General features: G+C 44.0%; 1 protein-coding gene across 9 annotated transcripts; it reads right to left on the bottom strand.

Annotated features, from left to right (window-relative positions):
• Window positions 1-45: 45 nt before the first annotated feature.
• On the bottom strand, window positions 46-24,560 carry BEND3 (BEN domain containing 3). 9 transcript variants are annotated; one of them, XM_048935697.1, is made up of 5 exons: window positions 22,447-23,585; window positions 22,209-22,361; window positions 14,570-14,614; window positions 13,877-14,100; window positions 46-8,723 (listed from the first exon to the last, which is right to left on the bottom strand). In XM_048935697.1, the coding sequence occupies exons 3-5, from the start codon at window positions 14,601-14,603 to the stop codon at window positions 6,471-6,473; spliced, it is 2,511 nt and encodes an 836-aa protein (XP_048791654.1). In that variant the 5' UTR covers window positions 14,604-14,614; window positions 22,209-22,361; window positions 22,447-23,585; the 3' UTR covers window positions 46-6,470. The 9 variants fall into 9 exon arrangements, with proteins under 9 accessions (XP_048791654.1, XP_048791655.1, XP_048791652.1 ...); XM_048935698.1 differs by adding an exon at window positions 18,096-18,203 and having other exon boundaries at window positions 22,209-23,585; XM_048935695.1 differs by lacking the exons at window positions 22,209-22,361; window positions 22,447-23,585 and adding an exon at window positions 24,345-24,560.
• Window positions 24,561-25,399: the final 839 nt, after the last annotated feature.

Here is a 25,399-nt window from a genome sequence, read left to right on the forward strand (position 1 = left end):
TATTTCTAGATTCGTTACATAGTTTGTTTTTTTTTTTTATATTACATATACGTATGCGTAAAATTGCTTCCTTTTTAATTACTGATTTGATCCTGGTTAACAGTACCAACTCTGTGCTTTCATACACATTGATGCAGTATAGAAAGATACTGATTGCAGCAGCATGTTCTTAAGCAGGAAACTTCACAATGACCGAGGATTTGTCAAGGCAGAGATCCTCTCTTCTCTCATGGAAAAGGTAGCTCAGGCAGGAGGCACACAGTTAACAGAAGAAAATGAGATCTTGGTTTTTTATTGCATACTGATGTCAGTGTGGCATTTAAAAGAGTATTTATCACTTAAGTGGCTGTAGAGATCTGATTGATCAAAGATCAGACAACACTGTGATTAGAAGTACATGCCTGTATTACAGCAGCAAAGTGCAGCCTTGGAGCTGGCTTCTCGAGTAATCACCCACACTTGTAATGTTGATCATACACTTTTTTCAACAGAAACAACAAACTCTATGAGCTATGTGGCATAGACAGAATTTCCATGTTTATAGGTGTTTAACATCTACACGTCCAGGTGTGGTGTGTGTGTGTGCAAGGTGGGAGCATTCATTCAGTCCACGGTCCGTTCCCTACCAAGTGAGAAGAGCCCAGAGGTGAGAGCAGCCCAGATCAAGCAGCAGAAGCACACAGCAGTCTGCTTTTCCTTGCATGTTCCTGATATCTAAGTGGGCAGGCAAGAAGTTGTTGCTCACAAAACAAATGTAAGGTATCAGACTATCACATATATCTGGTACACAGTGATAAAGCAATGGCTGGATCCAATCCAGAAGGCTCTGCCTAGCACTGTCAGATTGCCCATACAGAACCATGGCACTGGCACGGCACCAGGATGACCTGATAGCTTTGCGTGCTTCCCACACTGCAGTGTGTGCTGCAGGGAGGCCAGCCTGCCTTGCAGAGCAGGATCTCTGGTCATCCATGAGAAGACAGCAGGGAAATGCTCACAGAACTGGGCTGCTTCTGCCACCTGCATCAGTTTCTCAGTTCTAATGTCTACATAACAGAGTGATTTTAATCACTCGCTTTCTACTTGCTCCACAAAAGAACAGGCAGTTATTTTTTCCATAGGGACAAGAGTAGCACCGAAGCATTCCTGGTTTCTGTTAGCTTCTGCAATGGCACACCAGAACCTCTAGCTTCTGTGAATTAATTACAGCATTCAGCGTGATGGTTGGTCTGCAACAGCCCTCATGGGGAAAGGGGTGTGGAGAGTCTGTATATGGTAGGGAGAGTGGCACAAATGTGAGTACTGCTGAAACTTAAAAATCTTCATCTCATACTGGAGCATCCAGTGAACCTATAGACAAGCACTCCAAGGAGAACATGGGTTCTTAAATTATTGAGAGGGAACACAAGAGAAACAAGGGACAACATTATCTGCCACAGAAACAGACTCCTGGATTTTCCATACAAGGAGTAAAACCTCAGGAATAGGATGTGATCCTATCAGTGACTCACTCCTGCTGCTCCCACACACCTCAGCATTTTCTTTTCACAGGAAACCTTTGCAGACCGTGCTAACACACCGCCTTGGAGCTAACTGAAGTTACACGCTCCTGAAAGCATCATGATGGGTGGAACACTTTGCCTTCTGAGGAGCTTCAGCACCAAGGCACAACACCACAAAGCGTGCCTGGAAAGGGTGACAAACCGCTGTTTCACCATAATGAGATTTGTGAAGGAAATGGGGAATGATTATCTGACATTTGTGTGTGTGGGGAGATATTAATGAGGTGATCTTCCTCCAGCCTTTGACAATCACCATTTGTTTTGCTTACATCTATTAATGCAAGTCTTAGAGCAACTGGACATGTGGGGATTTTGCCCCCTTTGTTTTTTTTAACTGATGGTGCTTTACTTTTTTTCTTTTTTTTTTTAACTGAAAATTGTGTTTTTTTTTTTTTTTTTTTTAAATTAATCACATTTATCTTGTGAGGGGGAAGATTGGGGCAGGGAAGCATTCTCCAGAGCACCTTTATTTAATCTCTGTTACAGCTCTTTCCATAAGAACCGAGGGCCTTTCAGCTTGCCATTAATGAAAAGAAAAACGCTCAGAGGGGACTGCAGCCTCATCATGGAGTGAATCAGGAAGGAGAGCAAGCAGCAGCCTGCCCACACCACAGGCTTCTCCTGGTGCGATCAATAACCAGCAGAGACACCATTCAGAAAAATGACAAAAATAAAAAGGGATATGCTGGATGGAAATGATACAGCATGGGGGTAATGCCCTGCTCATCAGACGAGCTACAAGGAAAGTATTCCAGATCTGATGGGATGCTGATTTGGAGTTTGCTTCCAGCATTCTGCTGCAGGAGACCACCTCTCAGAGCAGTGCTTACACAGAGATGACCACGAGCATCGTGTAGCTCATAAGAAATTAAGACCATCCCTACTGGTGGGAAGTTAACATGAACAATTTCTGTAACAGGGAGGGTAACAGTGAGGTAACACTGCAAACATTAGGTATTTGTCATGATTTCTGCTGGGACAAGACATTAGATAGGTAGAACAAAGACTTGTGGATGGGGACTTATTTCTTTTTCTCAGCCTTACCAAGGACAACCCTAAGAGAGGGCACTAAAGCATCTCATTTCAGCAACTCATTTAAACAACTCCAAGTGCATTCCTCTTTCCCAGAATATTAGCAAGGTAAAAAACCTTGCAAACATACCTGCATTGGTGCCAACTGAATGGCCAGAACAATCACAAGAAAACCCATGAAGTCAGAGATGAAGAAGCTTTAGCAGTGACATTGGCAGAATTAGATTTACTCTGGAAGGCCATAAATGTGAACCTGCCCCATTGCCTTACCACAGATTTTAAATGCAATCAACAGAACTGTGCACCATAAGTGAGAACACCTGTCAGCCCATGCCATTACCTCAGCACAGGCAAGCTCCAGACATTGCATTTTCCAGCTGTTTCACAACCCTTTAATTGCTGAAACAAAAGCTAAATAACCAACAGAGCCTACACATTATTCTCTGTGTCTCCTGGGGCTGTAGAATTAATAATGCTCCTTCCAGCATAAAATTAGTGTGCCTTCGTAGAGTGTTGAGGATGCAGTTCTGTTTCCCACTGCTGTACATAAATAACAATTCACAGAGACGAATGACACTCAAAAATGTATAAATGTACTATATACATCTGAGGGCAGGAAAAAGAAGAGGTGCAAACATTTTCTAGAACATGAAACATTTGGTGGCTGTAATGTATAACAAAGTGGTTGACTTTGTAAGTCAGGATCCTTCTCATTTCAAACCTTGTTACCTAAGCCAGCTGAATGCAGTCAATAGGCAGAAAACAAACGTGCTTGATCTCCCTTTTGATGTTTCGTTTTACATCCTCTACAGAGCTTCTAAGAAAAGGTTTTAATTTGTGCAGGCTAGGAAAGGCAGAAAAATATAGAGCTGAGGTGTATTAATGTTCCTTTCAGGAGGCTGTTAAGAGGTGAGACATTCAAGCTGTATGTTGATAGGGACACGATACTCGCCTCAGCAGGGTGTACTGACCTGATAGGCAGAAGGCAACGCCGGTCTATAGGAAGTCAGTGTATGTACATTCCAGACATCTTCACACCTAGCAATCTTCCTGCTATTTTGAAGGGGGCAAGTTTGCTCCTTTACACAAAAGCCATCTGAAAGGCAGAAAAAATGGCTGCAGCAAAGCAGGGAGTTTTCGTTTATGTCTTCAGTCTGACTTGCTAAGATTACACAGGATCTTAGTTACAGCCTCTATAGGAAAAAGAACATGAATCTGTTCGTGTCACTGTACTCAGGAAATCACCAGACAACATTCCTCTTGTATAAAAATAATATACCTTTAATTTATTTACAGGACAGAGCGACTGGATGAAGTGGCTGTACTTCGGATGCACTGCAGGAGCATTTTTTTTAGCGACCCCATGTCACTATTTGTATGTCTCTATTTTCTTCACAAAGCGTACAGTCAAATCATGGCAGATTGGGAACAGTGAGACAAAGGAATGTACACAGCCATTAGACATAAGTTAAGAGAAAAAACAGCGAGGATCTTTCTGTACCCACTTTTGAAAATGCCATTTTAAAAGCTGAAGATCGCTTTTTCACTCATCAGTATGTAAGATAAACGGGCTGATTTTTGACGTGTCAGGAGATATTGCAAAATGACAACATCTACAGTAAAACCCAGTATGTCTTAAATTCACATGCTAGCTAGTAACACCTGCCAGTGGTACAACAGTTTAACGTTACCGACTTCTTTGGGAGCTTCAACATCACTGAGTGGTAAAGCACGTATGACATCAAGATAAGAAAAAATCATTATAAGGGAAAGCCACACTTTGCATTTCTTGCCATCTGGTGGGGCATTCACAACAGGTTGTTGATATTTTCTGTGATTTTACATCTCCCATACAAATGCACGTAAAAGACTTCACAGAGGCGCTCGGTAGCATACAGTTACATTAGAAGGTCTCAGTTTCTGGCACATTCAATTTGCTAAATTTATGCACTGAAATGAAAGATAAGATGCAGACATTGTGGTATCAGTTCTTTATCTTTGGTAAAACGTTTTCTTTTTATTTTAGCCATATTAGCTCCAATATCCATCTTGTGCATGGTCTGCTATTATTTGAACCAGCAGGAAACATTTAGATGGATACAAACAGTATCAGTGTATTGTTTAATACATTCATGACTTTCTTCATACATTCTTTGAGAATGTTGCTAGCACGTGGGGAAAATGAGCAAATGCTAATCTGTTATGATTTACTCCTGGTTTAACACACTATCCTTTTGCTAGTACTCACCATTAGGAAAAAAATGTTATTTTGCTTTTTAAAGGGTGAGATCAATATGACTCTAAGAGCAATAAATTCTAAAAATCTGAAGTAAAAATATCAAGTATTTTGTATTTTCTTACAAATGCTAAAATAGAAAATCACACTGGAACAGACTTCAAATTCGATACTATGACCCATTTGGGAACCATTAAAAAGGACCACAGAGAACATTAACAATTGCTCCGAGGCGTTCCAGTGACGGTCAGTACGCAGTCGCTGACTCTACTGACTCAAAAATACATACCTGACACTCTCTCATCATTTACATCGCCATTAAAAAAGAAGAAAGCTGTTTTAAAGCTGTGCTCTCCAGTGATAAATCATATAGTAGAGTCACAGTGGGTTCTGGGTGGCGTGTGTTACATATGAACATATTATTGATGCAAACTTGGCCGTATAAATCTAAGTTATACATACACAATTATGTCTCCAAATAGCTACTAATTACACTAAATCAGTTTGGCTAAGTGAGCGAGCTCAATATCCCTACATCTGAAAAATCCAGACGGTGCCACGCTGATGCAAAGAATGGTGCAAACAGCTCATTCATGGGGACCCTGTAGCACTTCATTCCATCCCAAAACTAATCTTTGCAGGTACCTTTTATTTATGCAATTTGATCTTAATACTGGAAACCTTTGGAATCATCATTTTGATACAGTAAGATCTAAAAGTTTTTAAAGTCCTTGTTGCTTATCTAGTTACTCTTGTTTTACAGAGAGGCAAGCAGGCAGGCAGGCAATGGCAATACATTCCACAGGTGCTGGCTTGGGTCTGTGCTGCTGGCTCTGCTCTCACAAGCTACCTTCAGTCACGCCAACCGCGACACTGAGCAAAAAAGAAAACTCACAGGGGCATGATCAAGCTTGGGGTGCCAACGTAAAGAAACATTCACACTGTGTCTATGCTCACGTCTCAACTCTTCAATACTTCAATTCTTAGAATTTTTAGAAAACACAACATGAGTAACAGTCAAAAACGGAAATCACACCGCTCTGACCCGTTCTTGGACGTGGCATTACTATTTTCAGCATCTCAGTATCAATAAGAACAAAACACATTAAAGCTGTGATTTACTTAGAAGCAAAGTCAGACATTCCAGTGATTTCATTGAATATGGCACTTTCAAAAAGCATTAGTTTTGTAGATTTCCATGAAGTTTAAATTTCAAACTCCAAATGAACCAACATAATTGTGTATAAGGGTGAAATGAAATACTGCCCCTGACGAACACCACATTTAAAAAAAAACAACTTTATTATTAAAAAGTGTTAAAAAAGGGGGAAGCAGAAATGGGGAATGGCATAGTAGTTTCAATACATGTACTTGCACCAGTGAAAGCCATGCTCTTAACGAGTCATTATGAGCTCTGTCACCAACGACATAGGATCTTTACCCATGTACAAACCTAGTAAGCCACTTCCCACTGCTGCAGTACCCACATAGATGCAACACACACGTTAAAATGCAACAAACTTAGTGCCTAGTTCTCCCGGATGCTGAGCAGCCCCAGCCTGACAGGCCCTTCAGCCTAAAACAAAGCATAATCCTGACAATAATTTAGTGGTCAAAGTCTTCGGAATTCAAAGAGCCCCTCACTTCTTTGCTTTCTTTGCTTTTTTCAGTATGTCACACTTTTTTCTGTTAGGACGCCGGCATCTTTCATCAATGCTCGGTATACATTCATAATGCCATACTTCTTCCATTTTCTCCACGGGGTAAACTGCTTCCACGTAATGGCGGATCAGTCTCAGTCTGATAGGGTCCAGCTGTTTTTTGTTACAAGCACCTGAATGGTTGTATTGCAGTCTGAGATTTTCGGGAGTAAAGAGTTCTGGGAAGAGTCTTACGAGAAGCCTGGCGGCGAAGTTTCCAACAGAAAGGCTCTGCTGTACGATCTCTCTTACCTCCTTATCAGTCAGCAAATACGGAGAAGGCACAGGGAAGTCTGGGTTAGGAATAACGAGTTCATCAAGTGGTATCTTGCAAAAATCCTTGCTGCTCCTTTCGGGTGGCAGTGGCGGCCCTTCAAACTCCTCTCGAAACCTTTCGGGGTTTATTGCATAGCTGAGGAACTCCCTCCTCTCGGGCCCTGGCATGTGGACCTTCCGCTGCTGCTGGTACGAGCGCCGTTGCTCTGTGTCCCTTCGCCGACACCTCTCATCGAGCTTCCCAACAAACTCCAACATCCACACTCTGTCATTCTTTGCCCTTGGGTACAGTATCTGCACGTAATGCCGAATTAATTTAATTCTAGTGGGATCAAGCTGCTTCTTCCCCAAAGACCCACTACAGTTGTATTGCTTCCGTAAGTTTTCATGAGTAAACAGCTCGGGAAACAAGAGAACAAGCAGCCGAGAAGCAAAGTTGCCTATGGAAAGACTGCTTTCGTAGATGTTTTTAATCTGTTCTTTGTTCAATAGGTAATCGGGAACAGGGACATCAAAATCAGGAGGGGGAAAGTCAAGTTTGTCAAAGTCAATGGGCACAAGCCATATTTTTTTTGAGCGTCTACCTGGTTTTTCATATTCAAAGCTGTCTTCCACTTTTATGATTGATACGTCATCCGGTAAACTGGAAGAGTCGTAACAGTCATCTCTCAGCTGATCACATTCACTTCCATCCATATATACATTTTCAAGTTCTTCATTTATTCGCTGAACGCATTGCTGCAACCAAGCTTCCTCTTCTTGTACATCTGGAAAGTAAATTTCAGTGTACCTACGGATTATCTGAAGCCGATGAGGATCCAGCAGTTGCTTCCCAGAGTCCCCATAGCAGCTGTACCTTTCGGCTAATTTTCTGTGGTCAAAGAGTTCTGGAAACAGTCTATGTAACAAAAAAACACAAAATTCCCCCGGAGAAGAAGCTTCATCTAAAAATTCATTGAGATCCTGAGCATCTAGAATGTAGTCTGAGGCAATGGCATTACTCCTGTCCAAGGACAAAGCTTCTTCTTGCTCTTTATCCTCAAGAAAATGAGAGGAATCCACCTGTTCAGTCTCGTAAAAACTGGAGGACTGCACATTCTGTGGGTTATTTTCCAATTCCCTTTGAGCCCAAAATCTATTGAAAAAATCATTCAGTTGAGGCAAACACTCCACCTGCCACACAGCTGTACTCTTCACAGAAGGATAACAGACTTCCACATAGCTACGGATAAGCTGCAGATGGAGAGACTCCAGCTTCCTCTTGTTAGGAAAGCCACAGGCACTGCAGCTCCTGTTGAACTCGTCGTCGCTGAAGAGCTCAGGGAAGAGTTGTACCAGTAAGCGACAGGCAAGGTCTCCACCTGATGTGCTTTGATCCATGAGCTGTTTGAGCTCAGCAGAAGTCAGCGTGTACTCAGGGGGAGGCTTGAAATCTGCCACACACTCCACTGGACTGACTTGCTTTTTAATTCTGCTCACCTCCAGAGACAGAAGGTCAACCTTATTGTGAAGCTGGGTCATATTGGAACTGAGAGTGTTAAGTGTGAAGAACATTTTCTGTATCAAAGAATATATATTTGGGTCAGACTCAACAGCAACAGCCGCTGCAGCGAGGGCTGCAGCAGAGTCCCTTTTGCGCTGGTCATTCAAAGTCCGAAGATGCGAGGGACTGCTGGGGCTGATTTTTTCATACAAGTCATAAGAGGCAAACTGCTCTGCTCCCGGTGCATTCTTCTTCTCTGTAATTTTGTGTGAGATGCCATACAGGGGTTTCTTGTAAGATGAAGTGGTTATGTCGCTGAAGGGTTCTTCCTCACAGAGCCACGTTATATTAGGATTCTTGTTCTTGCTTGGCTGCTCTGCATTTACCTGAGTGGGTGAGCCAGTATCTCTGTTCTTCATGTTTGAATTGGAGCCCTTTGAATGAATAAATATTGTATTAGTAAGACTGCTTTAAAAATATCAGTAATAGATGTTTTCCCCCTTAAGCAGGCATTGTTACATAAAAGTTCAAGGTCAAACTGTCTCTAGAAGATTCAGTTGTGTTACATACATCAAATTAATAAATCCATTAGTAAAATAAAACAACAAAAATACAGGAAAGTACTGTTTTTGTTTTATTATTATTATTATTATTTTGTCTTGGCTCATGGCTTTCTCCACAGGCTAGAAATTAAATTATAATCCTTAGCACTCTTTTCCCACCGAGTTCTAAATACTCTCCCAAATTAAGTATCATTATGCTTATGTGTACGAGGATCTCGAGCTGCAGAGAACTCGGGTGGCAACAAGTCAGCAGGAGAGCCAAGAATAGAACTTAGATTTTCTGACTCTTCGTCCTGTGACCTTGCCACTGCTTCCACCACCTGCATTTAACATTCTTAGTGCTCTCCTTATGTTAGCTTTTGAAAATGCCATGAAGGCTGTAACTAAAACTCTCATTCTTTTCTTGCTCATGTCAGAGGTTTATAAAGTTGTTTCACTTTAGTTTTTTTAATCTTTAGAGTGGTGCACAAATCTTAACAAAATTCTATGAGTAAAATATTAAACATTCTTTAATGTAAATAATAAAACTTTTTTCTTCATGTGAAAATTATCTTGACATTGCAATTTTTAAAAGGCAATTTTATTTCTGAAGGGCAGAGAAGTTTAATTCCCAGTTGTCTAAATAATCTATACAGCAAAAAATACAGCAACGAACTCTAAAGAAATTCCTGCTCTTGATCATCTCAATCTCTTCCTCCTTCTTTGAAATCTGAAGCAAATACTTTCAGCTGCTCATAGTAACTAAATAGGGCTTGAGGATTGTTCTGGTTTGGGGTTTTTTTTTGGTTGACTTTTTTTTTTTTTTTGCAAACACATGGATATTGCAGATAATTCTTATAAAGTTAAGTAGATATGACAAAATCAAAATTCAACATACAGATTCCAAACGTGAGAAAACACTCACAGATTTTAGAAAAGACTGTACTGAAACATTTTGGCATGGCTTGTTCCACAATAGATCAATTTGATTAAAAAAAAAAATACAGAATTTGCATTCAAGGATTATAACAGATGGAATGCAGACTTCAGGTCTGAGCTGAGAACCATAAGCAATTTGAAATGCTAGCAAAGACTCCAGTGCATTCTGCAATGAAGAGCTAGAATTAAGGTTCCTTTCTGAAAAGCAGAACAGTAACAGTCATTACATTAATCTGGTCCCTAGGTGTCCTCCTACTTGGCATCTGCCTATTTTAGTGACAAACTGAATCTAATTACTTTTCAATTTCTAAAGCAGTCAGTGCATGCTTAAACAGAACAAGCTGTTTTCTACTCCAAGTTTAGGAACCAGCAGACTCAATGAAATTGGAGTTGTTTCTGCTCTCATTCACATCACGCAGCCCTACACATGAAAACCTGTGCATACGTTCAAGGCTGTGTGGATGGACAGATGATAAATGAAAGCATAATGTAAAAGTCCAAAGAATGCATAGCAGTGGTGGTGCTTAGGACAGCTGACTTTCAGGTTCCATTTAGAAGACTGTACCTCCAATCCCATTTGCTGTGGTGTAGCAGGAAGCCAGAGCTGCAGACCACCACCAGCACGTGGTACAACACACCCCACCTACATCAGCATCTCCATGACTTATAACACACTGAAGCACCAGAGGCTGATCTGCAGACAGACTGCCACCCAAACTGCTCCCAGCCCATGGCCAGCTCCCACAATGGGGCTGTGGTTAGCACAGATGCCTTGTACAGGGAACAGAGGCACTTCCAGCTGATGGTTTAGCTTTCCAAGCAGACATCACCTGGTGGCAGGTCAGGGCAATCCTCCCAGACAACACAGACCTATGGGTACCTCTGTCTCCCAGTGAGCCCCCAGTCTGAGCTAAAAAAAAAAAACAAAACCAAACCTTCTTTTTACCATTTCAGACCAAAGGAGAAAACAAAGCTGCAATTCTGGAGAATCACAGAATCATAGAATGGCCTGCGTTGAAAAGGACCGTAAAGATCATCTAGCTTCAATCCCCTTTGCCATAGGCAGGGTCACAAGCCACTAGACCAGGCTGCCCAGAGCCACATCCAGCCTGGACGTGAATGCAGAATTTATTTTTTTTTTTTCATATAATGTGAAATCTGCTACCCAAGTAGCAAGATACCTTTTGGATAACACCCCTGTTCCCAGAGAGTATCCCAAATATTCCCTCACACACAGAGTATGATTCATTCAGCTCCTTCTTTACCAAATAGCTTGCCTAGGTCACCAACAGTCTGCTAGTTCCCCTCAAGAGCTCCTGCCGTTCTTTCCCTGTTTAATTATACAACAAAACTTGGCAATGTGAGGGTTCCTCCGATCAGTGCACATCTCACGTGCAGTGCTGGGACAAAGCATGATTTGGCTGCGTACCCAGCAGCACAGACTCACTGCCTTCAGTATTGCACCCTCAGGCCTGGATGCAGCGTGCTGGGAGAAGGCAGTGGTCGTGCAGGAGCAGGGCTGGGCCCCGCCACCAACAGCTCAGCACTGCCACAGGGACCTGGGCATCTGCCTTGTAGAGAAATAGACTCAGTGTTCGACTAATGGATGACAACAAGTTGGGGCCCATGCCTCAGCACTCTCCATGTCAGAAGTTTTCTTGTCATCTTTCCCTTTTGCTTTGCTTTTTTTTTATACAGGTTCCAGCTGGAAACAGCACTACTCACAGCATAAACACAGGGCTTTGGGTACATTCTCCAATTAAGTTAGTATTTAATATATTTTTAACTATATTTCTGTAATTTTTAAAGAAAAATCTTTAGTGGCAATTAGCTTATTTCAGAAAATGCTACTCTGATTTAGGATGAACAATTTTAATGTACTATCAATAATACAAGCAAAGGAAAGTTTCTGTAAGATTAAATATACATAATCTAGTGCTGCTTTTTATATTATATTTGCATAGCAAGTTGTTGGACTCTATATGTTCTTTGAAGATGTCCAAAATGCAGCATTTTGGTGAACACTGACCAACACAACTGACTGTGAAATAATCTTCCACATTACCTCTCAGTGTCCTAACCAAACTTTAAAAGTTGTTCAGTTATTGCTCTCCTCAGTGTTAAAGCCCAGGTAATTTATGAGCTTTATCATGCTTTATACACAAAATCTCAATGCCCATAAGAATAAAGAACAAAACATTTTAGCATATGAATAATAAGAATAAATATGTCTAAGCAAGAAACACAGAAAACAATTCTATCAAATACTTCAGCTTGGAAACGCCTTGCATGGAAATTCTTAAAATTGACATTCTCCTACATGAGATTTCTCTAAAATTATTTTTATGGAATGTAGAAAAACATTGATTTCTGGCTTAAATCAGAATAATTTTTTTTAAAGTGAAATGTCTTCTGACAGGAAGTCACTGAGTAATATCAACACCAGCCTGAGAGTACAATTATGTAGAAGAAAAAGTACAGCTCTAATTGTATTATAGATAGATGTCTATGTGAAATGTAACACAACCACAATACTCTGAGAAAATATTTTGTTCTCTGTTTAAGCAGAAATAGTTAATGAAGTCATCAACTAAAACAAAATATTTGCACTAGAAAAGCAGTACACTTTAAAAATGTTGTTAGGATTGAGGACTGGCTTTGGTTGGTTATTTAACTAAACATGCTGATTCACTGGGGTCAGCTGAGAGCGAGTTTTCATCGTTGTAACTGGGTCACTTTCTGACATAATAAATTCAAGGTTAATTCATTTCAAATAAATTTTTAAAATGCATTAAAAGCAACCAGCAAAACACAAAGAAAGCACACTTCAGAGACCAGAAAGTAGTTCTTCTAAGATTTTGAATGTAAGTAAAATAATTGTAAAAAGTAGAAGAGAAAGGGAAAAAAAGAAAGAAACAGTGTTACAAGATTAAAACCTACCTACCACAGGCACTCAGGAGAAAAAACAGAGACAGAGCTCTGAGAAGTCAGAGAGATGACAGGCATGAAAAACAAATATGAAGAGCCACAGCTAGAAAGGAGAAACGAAATGCACAAATGCAACTCAGGATAACTGGCTAAGTGGCAGAACAGCAGAAAAGGATATGTGCATTAGAGTAGGTCATAAACTAAATATAACCCCAGGATTGAAGTTATTCGAAAGAGGTTGAATTTGAATCTAGGTTATTTTAAAGAAGTGCTGAGTGTGAAAAACAGGAGGTCATTATAGTGCTCTGGAGGGCGTTAGGAGAGATGTGACAATCCAACACTGAACACGATTCTTCTGGGAATCTCAAAGACAACAACAAAAACATAAGGGGACTCCTGGAGAGGAGCTGAGGAAATAGAATTTCAGTACTAGGAAAAGAAGGGCCAAGCATGGATGGCACTATAATTTTTTCATTTTTTTTTTAAAGGAACAGAAGGTCACCGCTCTCCCCACTGCAAAGAACAAGGGCAAAGAGAAACCTGTGCAGTTTCAGCAAAGATTAATGAAAACACCTCTGGTTATTAGGGAGGTGAAACGCTAGAAGGGGATAACTGAAGAGATCTGGAACCTCCTTCACTGGCTGGACAAATGTATGGATTGCCACAACTGGGATGCTGCAGAAGTTGCAATACATGCCATTCCAGGTGTGCTGCAGGGTTCTGCATCCCCGCGTTTTTCTTTTTTGAGTAATATGCAAATTTATACATGTCACACTGACATCAAAATCTGTGTCATGGAAGGATGAGAATTACAGCCCTGGTGCTACTGCCACTGAGGATCCGGCTGAAGGACTGTGTGACGTGAGAGAGGCTGTAATCACAGTCATACCGAGTTATGCCAAACCCCTACCTGCTCCTACGTTCTCTGAAAAACAAAAGTATACTTCAAATGAATGAATTAACCTATAAGTGTATGTCATTGATACAATTGCTCCCAAGTTAAAGAAACGCCCAGACAAATTTTGTGTGCAAACTGGGTCAAGAGAAGCCATATTTGACTCCAACTCATTACTAATGCAAATCTTATTAAATGACTTGCATTTTTGCTTATGACAGCACTGAATTTAGCCTATAAAATATGAACAGAAAAATCACACAGTCATGTATAGAGAAGTCACCTCTTGTGTAAAGCGTCTTTTCTTCACACTGGGTAAGACATCTTGCTGGCTCCCTGAACCATCACAACCAAGTGAGGTCTGTTTCCGTTTGTTGGAATCCTGTAGGCAAGTAACTGCGCCATCCACTGAGTGTTTCTCAGAAGATCTGGATGTTACCGAGCAGTCTAGAGCTTCATCTTCATTTTCTGTTTCTACTTTCACAATATTTTTTTTAGGAATTTTTACTGGAAAAAGAGAAGGTTTAGAAAGATAAAGCACTCTCTCCGGAAAACCACGACAGCCTTAATACAATCTTTCGTGTTCTGTTTCTTTTTATGAAAATGTGTTTTGAAGAACATCATAATTTTTTTTTTTTTTTGATTTGCACAATAAGTGTATGCTGAGGCCACCCCAAAGTCAAGGTTTTATTATGCTAGGAACCATACAGTCATCCAGTAAATGACAGTTTCTTCCCCGAAGAAGAGTTTTAAAGCATAAACAAAGTTACAGTAGGAAGATTTTTCTGGAGGGGAAGGAAGGATGCAGAGCAGAAAATACAATGAATAACAAAGACAATGGTGCATTTTAGATAGCTTTTCAGAAACTGTTAATGTAGTTTGTCCTGATCCAAGCGCGTTCTTTATCAGATTACAAAGCTTCATTTCAACAAGTATTTTTGCCTGAGCAGAAATTACACAACGTATGATTTTTTACCTTCATCGTCATCAGTGATTTCAGCTGAGTTCATCTTCTATCTCACTAAGGAACAAAACAAAAACACAGATATCAGCATCTTCTGGAAACAAGACACACCTACACGTGTTTTTGTGATTACTTTTACTGTACCGCCATTGTGCATTACCAGCCCACGGATAATTTCCAATCTCTATTTTTGGAGTCACCAGCTATTTTCAATAAACTTCACAACCTGTAGACCTGTAAACACACAACCTATACTGCAGACGACATACAGGAGCAGGAACGTATTGAAAATGACACACGTATTTTCTGGTACAAAGCAAAGTGGAAGTCACTTCACTCGTATTTATGAAGTCTCTTGTCAGTACAGAAATGAAAGTTAACTGCAGTCAGTTCTCTCAGCCTGTTGCCACATCTTAACACGGTCAAATGCTTTTATGTTGTTGTTCTGTGTGACCCTGAGTCACAGAATGGAAACTCACCATAAAACAGAACACATGTATGTTGGAGTAAGTTTTCAATTACAAATCCTTGATCTCTTGTTGTGGATTGCATAAATTGGAATAGAGAATCTGCAGACCTGCAATAACTACTTTTCTTCCTACTGCAAAACAATAGCCTCTAATAATCTAAGAATGTTGCTGGGTTTCTTTGTAAGGATAAACAAATAATCCATAGTATCCTAACATAATTTCAGCATTATTTCCCATATCATAGAACGGCTTGGGTAGGAAGGGATGTTACAGATCATATAGAAGACTCAGCTGTATTTCTGTCTCCTTAGGAACTAATTTGGCAAATCACTTGGGATAAGCATCAGTCTGTGGATGTGTTCCTGAAAGATACTCTAAAGCCTTTGGAGATCTACAAAGCAAACAACCTAATCAGATCTCACTGCCCTTAGGAGGCACACAGCTGCAACCTGACACCCTTAACTTGTAAACCAGTGACTGAAGAGCTGTCACACATCTCTCATGATCACCTACTGTAGCCTCATGTTTAATTGGCCCCAGATTATAATTACTTTACGTTTTCCACAGTCAGACTCCTTTTTAATATGGCTGTCTTTCAACCTTTCCTGCAGATCCCTTAACTGAGGGAGCAAGTGAATAAAGCAAACAGCCCATCAAAAGCTTACGTATAGCCCATGAGAGGGAATTATAAAGAAATCTAAAAAGAAACTGGAGTGGGGAGGGACAAGAGTCTGCTTTAGAACAAAAAATAATCTTTACCTTACTTTCAAAGCACTGAAGCTTTTTTTTTCCTTAAATAATTTCACAATATTGTTAAGAAAATGGTGCAAACACTTGAATATTGCACCACTAGGCATTTCTGTCACCAACTGATGGCTGTTAATGGTAAGCATGGGATCACACTCAGAAAGTTTTGTATGATTGTAAAGCAATGGGTGGCACACACACATCCAAACAAAAGATGCACGGAGTTATAATCTGCTCAGCCTAGGCAACTTCTTAAGCATAGCATCTTCTGACACACTCGTCCTGAGCACGGCCCTTGTATGCAGCCCTGTAGAAAGCATCCTTAAGAAGAGAATGTCTTCATCTCATCACCAGAAAAACATATGCCTCAGTTATACAGAGCTACACTACAAACCCTTTAGCTAGCGGCTGCTCTTACCATAATTTCAGAATTTGTGTTTGAGCTGATCCACACACAACTCACACCAGCTTAACGGTACTAAAACCACTGTGCTTACACTTCAGCAAACTGCAGAGACAAAACAGCACGAAATACATGTGACCCACACCACCTGCTAAACCACCTGGTAAGAACCAGTGAGGATTAATACCCAGTCTTAACAACAGCATTTGTGAAATCAGACAGCCACTACAGTTCCTTATGAAAAATCCTAAGACAGCATACTTAATATTACTGTACTTCACCAGAAAGCTATGTGGGACTTGAAGAAGAGCACATCATACTAAGCATCTGTATTTGCCCCAGTGTCCCAGACATGTTGACATTCAGCTTCCAGACCTTTCTTCTACCTTAGTTCACTGCAATAGGCTTAGCTTTAAGGGACATGAGCTGCGACACACACAACGTTTTTGTCAGGGCCGGAGGTGAGAGCAAGCAAACACACTGATAGCACTGCAGCAGAGCATTCTGTAACGGAAATCAAAGTGCTGGAGCTTCCCAGCCCAATCCTGGACCGCTCTGTTAGAGCAGAGCACTAACAGCTGGTATGCTGGTAAACACAGAGCCAGGACAAAAGAACGTAAAGGCAGTGCTGGGAGGAATGATGCAACATACTGAGAGGATATACAGAATGATTTTTTTCTTCTAACTGTGACTATAATTGCTATTCAAACAGGAGACCGTGTTAGGAGAACTTCTCTAGGAAAATACTAGCGAATTGCATGTAGAAGATAAACAAGAATCTGAATGATCGCTATTTAAACCTGGAAAAGAAGTAAAAGCTGAATCAAAGCGCACACCCTGGTTAACAGTTAACTTTCTAAACATCAAGCAGGCCAAGCAATCCTCAGTTCGGGTCAAATGTTGAGTCCGAACATTCTGTCCCACGCGTTTGAAACACAGTGCTGTAACTTAGTTTTAAATTACCTTTTGATCTGAAAATTGCCAGAATACAATTAGAAGCAGATAGTAAAAAGAACATCAGACTCAATGACTACACTTTTGTTTGAGCTCTCGGATATCAAACAAAGCATGAGCTCCAAACTGTTCCTTCTTGGGAGTCCTAGTAATCTCTCTCTCCTTATCTGGTTTCCTCTGTTACGATATTTGTAAAAACATGGGCATTACGAGAAAATTAACCACAGACAGCAGCTTCTATTGAGAGTGAGGAGTCAGCTGCCCCTGTAATTTCCTGCCACACAGCCCCACCTGCTTCCCGTCAGGCATGGCTGCTCACCTCATCCTCCACTGAGCTTCTTCAGCTTGATAAACTAACATAAAACAATTCACTTCTTTTTTTGATGGGTTGCTTTTCTTCTAATCCAGAGAGACAGTGGGTAAGGCAAGCAACCAGACCTGGCTCCAAGCACACGTCAGGTCTGGAATGGGAAGGAGGAGCAGAAATCTCTCTGACACCAACACGTCACTGGCACGGTTCAACTACTCCACACCACCACCTCACTTCAAATGTAGGTTGCAGCTGAACCGTGAGCAAGGGGTGTGAAGACAGCAAGTAATGCAGTGCTGCTGCTATAGGCCAGGAGGCCACGTGGGGCAGGTCCATGTGCAGGTACGTGTGCCTGCCCAGGTATGGCTAGCATCAGTCTGGCTGGGTGCTTCACGTTCTCTGCAATGCAGTTTGCAGAGTGTACGGGAACAACAATTATTTCTTCGGTAGAAAAGGCATCATTCTGGTCCAGACTGTGCAAATATAAAGGCTAGAGAAGAAAAGAGGAACATGGGATGCAACAAGTGCAAAACGTTATCATGAAAGAAAATCTTTCCTATCTAAACTGTTTTTGATAGCTCTTATACATAGCTGCAGAGATGCTTGTACCAAGCACAAGTAGGTGTCATGAACCTGTACAATTTCAGCTCTCACCTTGGAAGATGTAAGCACTCCTTTCAGCTCAGTCCTCTAGACTTTTGAAACAGTTAAAAAAGATGAACCTTAGAGGACTCTTCTTAAGGTAGTGACAGCTTTGTTTTTCTAAGAAACGTGAATAATATCTCAATTAGCAATCAGATAAAGACAAAACTATTCATTTCATCCTAATACACAGATGAGCTTATTTGCAGAGAACTGATTCTATACGCAGCATCATGCACTCCTGCTGCAAGTTCAAGCTACTTCAAACAAATAAACATACATTACACTCAAACTCTAGACATTAATCTAAGCATTTTATATGCAATCTTGAGACTTGCACCAAGATCCAGAAATCCCACTCAGCTACCCGAATCACAGAATGGCCCACATTAGAAGGGATCTCAATGATCATGAAGCTCCAACTCCCCTGCCACAGGCAAAGCCCCAACCTCCCCATTTAATACTAGACCAGCCTGCCCAGGGCCCCATCCAATCTGGCCTTGAACACCTCCAGGGACATGGTATCCACAGCCTCCCTGGGCAGCCTGTTCCAGCACCTCATCACTCTCATAGTAAATAACTTGCTTCTGACATCCAACCTAAATTTTCCCTCCTCCTTACAGCTTCTAGACATCAAGTTTCTGGTGGAGCACATACACAAAACCCTAAGAGTCCTGCATGAGGAATTACTCTGCTCAGATTCAATAGAAAGACTTTGGTGCTTCAGCACTCTCATGGAGGGCAGCCACAAATGAGCACAAGGCATTTCACTTAACAGTGGTACAATGGTTAAAGAGGTGTTCGGGAAATTTTTTATTTTCCTGCTATTGATTTCACACTGGAGACAATACTCAGGTCCCCAGATCCCAGGCAACTGGCCTCATCACCAGGTGATGGACACGCAGGAGGGCAGGCTGCAAGGCAAGCTTGGGCATGAGGAAGTAAGCAAAGAAGGGAGTGTCCCAGGGTTCCTTGGCTGCCACTATTGGCCAGATCTCCCTCCCACAGACCCTGTCCTCATCAGATCTCATCAGATTAGCCAAGGGAAAGGGACAGTTCAATAAAGGAAAAGAACTTTATCTAATTCCACTCACATCACTTAGGCACAAGACTCCATTTAGTAACATCCAACTGATAACACAGAATTACAGAATCATAGTAGTTGGAAGGGACCACTGGAGATCATCTAGGCTGACTCCCTGCCAAAGCTGCAACCTACAGCAACTTGCAGAAAAAAGTGTCCAGGCAAGTTTTTAAATATCTCCAAAGAAGATCTCTCTGGACAGCTTATTCCAGTGCTCCATCACTCTCAAAGTTTTTCCTCATGTTCATATGGAACTTTCTGTATTCCAGTTTGTGCCCACTGCCCCTGGTCACTTGGCATCAACGAAAGGAGCCTGACCCTATCTATTTGGAGCCCTTCCTTTAGATATTTATAATCATTGATAAGATCCTCTCTCAGTCTTCTCCAGGCTGAGCAGTCCCATGCCACTCAGCCTTTCCTCACAAGCAAGATGCTCCAAGCCCCTCATCATCTCTGTAGCCTTTCCTGGACTCTCTCCCCACTCTCTGTCTTTCCTGGGTTCCTGTACACACTCCACCAGATGCAGCCTCACCAGGGCAGAGTAGAGGAGGAGGATCACCTCCCTCAACCTCCAGGATCCCATTGGCCTTCCTGGCCACCAGGGCACACTGCTGGCTCATGGCCAACCTGTTATCCACCAGGCACCCAGGTCTTTCTCTGCAGAGCTCCTTTCCAGCAGATCAGCCTCTAACCTGTACAGATGCATGCAGCTGGTCCTCTCCATGTGTAGGACTCTATACTTGCCCTTGTCAAGCTTCATCAGGTTCCTCTCTGCCCATCTCTCCAGCCTGTCTAGGTCTCACTGAATGGCAGCACAGCCTTCTGGTGTGTCAGCCACCACTCGCAGCTTCGTATCATCAGCAAACTTGCTGAGAGTGAACTCCATCCCTTCATCCAGGTCACTGATGAGGACGTCAAACAATACCTGACCCAGCACTGGCCTCTGGAGAACACCATGAGCTACATGTTTCTAAACAGATTTTGCACTGCTGATCACAACCTTCTGAGCTCAGCCACCTCACCATCCACTCATCTACTCCATGTATCCCATCTACCATAGAGGGCTACCTGATTGGTCAAACATCACTTCCTCTTTGGGAGCCCATGCTCACTACTCCTAATAACCATCTCTTGGAGATGACATCCAGAATAAGCTGTTCCATCACCTTCCCAGGGATGGAGGAGAGGCTGACAGGCCAATACCCATTGCTAACAGAGAAGCTCAACACTTAGCTCAAAGCTGCAAATCTGAGATAATGGAATAATGACTTAAAAAAAAAAAAAAAGTTTTGGAATGTTAATGCTTGTCTGTCCTTTTAGAGGTAACTACTGCCCTGAAGCTGCTGTTGCAAATAGAGCTAAAAACATCATCTGTGTGTCAAAATTGTGCCTACTTGAAATATGCACAAAAGCCTTCAGGATTAAGAGCACATAGGTTGAAAAAAATGTATGAACACAACATAAGCCTAACCTCCTCCTATTTATACCTAACAATTACTGATTTGTTGGCCTCAGAGTATTTTTTTTTTCTGTCTTATGTTTACAACCCTTACAAAAACCACAATGCAAAGAGAAAAGACCTCGCTGGTGATACAAGACCAAGCCAATTCTCCGCCCTTGCAATCACTCTTAAAGAAAGCCAGATTGATCACCTTTAAGTTCTGACTTAAAAAAAATGCTGTTGTTCAATCATTTATAACTAAAAAACAACTTATTACTCATTAAACATCCATACACAATCAAAGCCCTGACAACTGGGGGAAAAAAAAGCATAAAAACCATGAAAGACGGTACAAAAGTGCAGAGATACTGTATATAATTCTGATTTTATAACACATTTTAATTACAAATTAAAATGATTATCTTAACTAATATAATAAGTACTGTTTCCAGTTTTATAGAAGTTAGTTGTTCACTAATTCAATCGTTTGTAAAACATTGCATTGGTCAGTTCTGTATTGCATGGCCAGTGCGTAGATGCTGCTTCTCAAATGCACACAATCCTACCAAATATATTAATAGCTCCACGTAGGTTGGACACCGAGCCTGGGAGATGTAGGTCCACAAGGCTTCATTATTGATACGTCACCAATAAAATAACATCATTTTTTTTAGACATTGTGTATTATGAGATGTTTATTCCTTCTAATGCCTCATGGTGGTACATTGCTTCATGCATAAAAGTCACAGGCTTTAATGAGAACTACTTGAGTTTTGTTTACATCCGAAGAGGTGAACTGTTATTTACATTTTGGTCAAAAGATAGGACAGGTGTTTGCTAGTCACATTAAGAATGTGTTTAAAAGCATATTTAAATAATTTGTTCAACTCCCTTGCTTTCAGCGTGCAGTGAAAGATGTAACACTAGCTAAGGAGCTGATATTGTAAGGAGGTAACATTGGCTACATTTTACAAGACCAGTGCACAGAATTGCTGTTATTTAACAGAGAAAAAGCAGCTGGCCTAGCTACAACAGCACTTAATCAAGTCAATGCTACATACAGTGTGGTTTATCCAAAGCCAACCAAGGACGGTTTATTAATTAAGAGACTTCTCAGGCAATAAAGGGTCTGAGGTCCTGTTCCCTGTCTCTGGGTCTGTACTTCTCATAAAGCATGCACTGGATAAAGCAATGCAAAAACTTACACACACACACACACACACACACACACACACACACACACACACAAGAGTCCAAAGGAGTGCCACAAAGGTTTTCAAGAGGCTGGAGAAGCTGCTGCAAGAGGAAAAGACTGAAGAAGTTTTAGGCCCTTTTGAGCTGGGGAACAGAAGGCTCAGGGGGGCATCCCAGTAACTTAACAGGTAGCCACAAAGAAGACAGAAGATCTCCTTTCACAAGGAGCCGTGGGGAGAGGATGAGGGGCAACGGATACAAGCTGTACCAGGGGAGGTTTCACCTTGATGTAAGAAAGGTTTTACAGTGATAACAACTGATCTCTGGAACAAGCTCCCAAGGGCCGTGGTAGAGTCCCCATCACTGGGGCTTTTCAAGACAGGTAGACGGCGCTGGATCATCTCACCTAGGCTCCCTTTTCCAAGGAAGGCTGGGCCTGCTGAACTTCTGAGGTCCTTTCCAATTGGGGCTGTTCTGATCCTCCCTCGGAGAAGTTCTGCAAGCTAGGAAGCAGCTGGCTGGATGCAGTTCCATCCAGCTCATTGTGGTTCTAACTACCCTGGCAACGGTGAACACACAGTCCTTTGTAATGTCTCAGAAGGATGAGGTTAGAGTAGCTCTATGAGAGGACAAGGAAGCCTCACCTCTTGTTCAGGTGACCCAGCAGCTGCCTCCCACTCAGGCACACTGCTCACCAAGCAACTGCTGGGCAGCTCTTCTGCTGGAGCAACCCTACAGACCTCTGGCTTTGGCCACGTCATTCAGGTCTTTCGCTTCCTGCCTGCAGCACTGGGTTCAATGTGAAAGTGTCTATATGCTACAATTATTCTTGGCGTGCATTTGATTCTTCCAGTTTATAAAACAAACAAACAAAACAACACCATTCAAATTCAGTTTAACAGAATTACATGGAAACACCACTCCAAAAATTCTTCAGCGCTTGGTTTCTGTTCAACAGGTCAGTGATTTGAGTTTAAACAAGACAGAAATTTCTCAACACCTTTTCAAACAACACAAGTATTTCACTCCAGGCTTTTTGGCATTTTCATTAATATTTTAATTTCCTCTTTAAGTATTCTCTTGTTATTGAAAACCTCATCACCACACTCATTTGCATGTTATGGAGAATAAGCAAATAGCTGCAGCTCGCTGCCAGTACACCGCTACCTCAAACATCTGCATTAATCATGTTAAAAGTTACATCTAAAACCACCATCACAGACAGAAAGCAGAAAGAAAGACAGATAAAGGACTCTGTATTTCTCACTCTGAGCTGCACTTTGCATACGTTCAGTCAGCTTTCCTTATAAATTACTGCATTTTTCTGAAGAGAATCGTGGAAAAGCACAGGAAGTCACTCGAGCAGCAGGTTCAAGAAACAACTCCAATGCCCAAAGCCACGTGAACTGAAAATGCTTATTATTTCACAGAATTACAGGGCCGTGGGGGTGGGAAGGGCCCTCTGGGGATCACACAGCCCAACCCCCTGGATGCTGGAGCAGCATCCCAACAGGCTCCTATGAAACAGGACTCTTACATCTGTTATCCAAACGAGCAAAATGCAAACGGGGAATCTGGGAGCGTACTTGAAGCAGATGTTTTCTATTCCAGCAATTTGGTGACAGCAGGGTGCTGCCGGTGACCCCAAAATGGAGATTTAGAATACAATTTACTATTTATGCCCAGTACTCAAAAACAGTATTCCAACAACATGAACGCGCTACAACCACAACTGCACGTATCGCAAGTTCAAAAACCACAAAAAGGACAATTTTAAGAGAAGCTTTACCCTTAACGGGCAATACAACCCCCCGGGCCGAGAACAGATCGGAAACCTCCTTCGCCACCGGGCGCAGGAGGACGGGGTGCTCAACCTGCAGCGGGGCAAGGCGCCAGCAGGCCCCTCTCGGCACGTCCGATCCGACCCCTCGCCGAAGGCACGGGGATGGCCCCCCACCCGCCGGGGTCCGCTCCGTTCCCCGCGGGCGCCCCCAGCCCGCCCGGTTCCCGGCCGGTGCCTCCGCGGTGCCAGCGGGGAGGCGGCGGCCGCCACGTGGGAGCGGCGCGGCCCCGCCCCGAGGCGGAGGCTGCGGCGAGGCCGCCCCGCACACCCCGCACGCGGCGGCCGCGGCCGCTTCCGCGGTCAGACCCGCGAGCCCGGGCTGCGGCGGCGGTTGGCGCTTCCGGTCCGAACCCTGCCCGGGCGGATCTATGTGGCCGGTGCGCGCGGGGGGGGTGCGGAGGGGGAAGCGAGGTGAGGGCGGAGGCGACGGTGGAGCGGCCGCCCCGCTCTCCTTCCTCCAGCCCGGCGCTCCCCGCAGCGCGGCGCGGATGGAGGCGGCCCGGCCGGGCGCCGTGCGCCAAAGCGCCGTGGCGAGCGGCGAACAAAGAACCCCCGCCCGCCGCGCTCCGTGCCGGGTGCGGGGCCCGGCCGCGGCGGGGCGAGGGGCCGCTTCACCCCCCCCCCTCCACCGGGCCTCCCGCCGTCCCCTCCCCGCTCCCCGTATCCCCCTTCCCGCCCGGCTGCGGCGGCGGCACTTACCGAGGCGCGGCGAGGGGGCGCGGGGGCCCCGGGACGGCGGGGGCGGCTGGAGCGGCCGCCGCTGGTGCCCGCCTCTCCCCCCCGCTCTTTGTGTGCGAGGGTCCGCGCGCTGCGCTCTCGCGTGACGTGACGGGACCGTGTGTCATTTCCGCACAAGGACACCGAGCCCCGAGCCGCCGCGGCCAGCGCCACCCGCCGCCCCGGGGCAGGGGCAGAGGCGGGGGGGGGCGGGTATGGGGGGGGGCGGGGAGAAGCGGGCCTCTCTTCCCCCAGTCCGCCCCCGCCCGCCCCGCCGGGGGCACGCGCCGCTCCCACCGGAGACCCCGCGCGCGGCCCCGCCACGCGCGCGCCCGCCGCCCGCCCGCGAGACCCGGCCGCACGTGGGCTGGCGCCGAGCACGTGGCCGCGGGGCGCCGCGCGCCGCCGTCGGGCGCCGTTATCGCGCCCTCCTCCCTCTTTCCCTCCTTCGCTCCCTCCGCCGTCGCCTCGTGGCCGCCCCACGCGGGGCCCTGCGGCGGGCAGGGGGCCCTGAGGTGATCCCCGCGGCTCCGTGCGGGAGGAAAGAACCGGCGCGGGGCCGGGGCCGGCTGCACGGAGCTGTGAAACGGGAAGTGCTCTCTGCTTTAATGAGTATCCGTGTCGATGTTGTCTGTTTTGACAGCAACGTGTGGAACGTCAGTTCGACGAATCCTGCGCTTTCTTCTCAGAGCTTGTGGGAAAGCCCCAAAGGTGAAACCGTACATCAACGTGAGGAGGACGGCCCCGTCGGGCGGGCTCCGGCCGCCTGCGCCGCGGTACGCAGCGACCCAAAGCGGGAGCGCTCCGACTGCCGCCGCTCCTCGCGGCGCTCCGTCACGGCGGGCATCACGCGGCCGCCGCTCCCCGCGCGCAGATCCCGTGCACACGGCGGGCGCTCGCACTGCGCCGTCATTGTTTCACTTCTCCCGCAGCCGAAGGAACCCAGTCTCGTGTTACCGCGTTAAATGCAGTGTCAAGCAGTTGGGAAATGACTTTCCAGGAACGAAACCTCTCTGATAACCCGCTGCCCCACGAGT

Source organism: Lagopus muta, chromosome 2 (genome assembly GCF_023343835.1).
Source record: "Lagopus muta isolate bLagMut1 chromosome 2, bLagMut1 primary, whole genome shotgun sequence".
In the NCBI taxonomy this organism is placed as follows: domain Eukaryota; kingdom Metazoa; phylum Chordata; class Aves; order Galliformes; family Phasianidae; genus Lagopus; species Lagopus muta.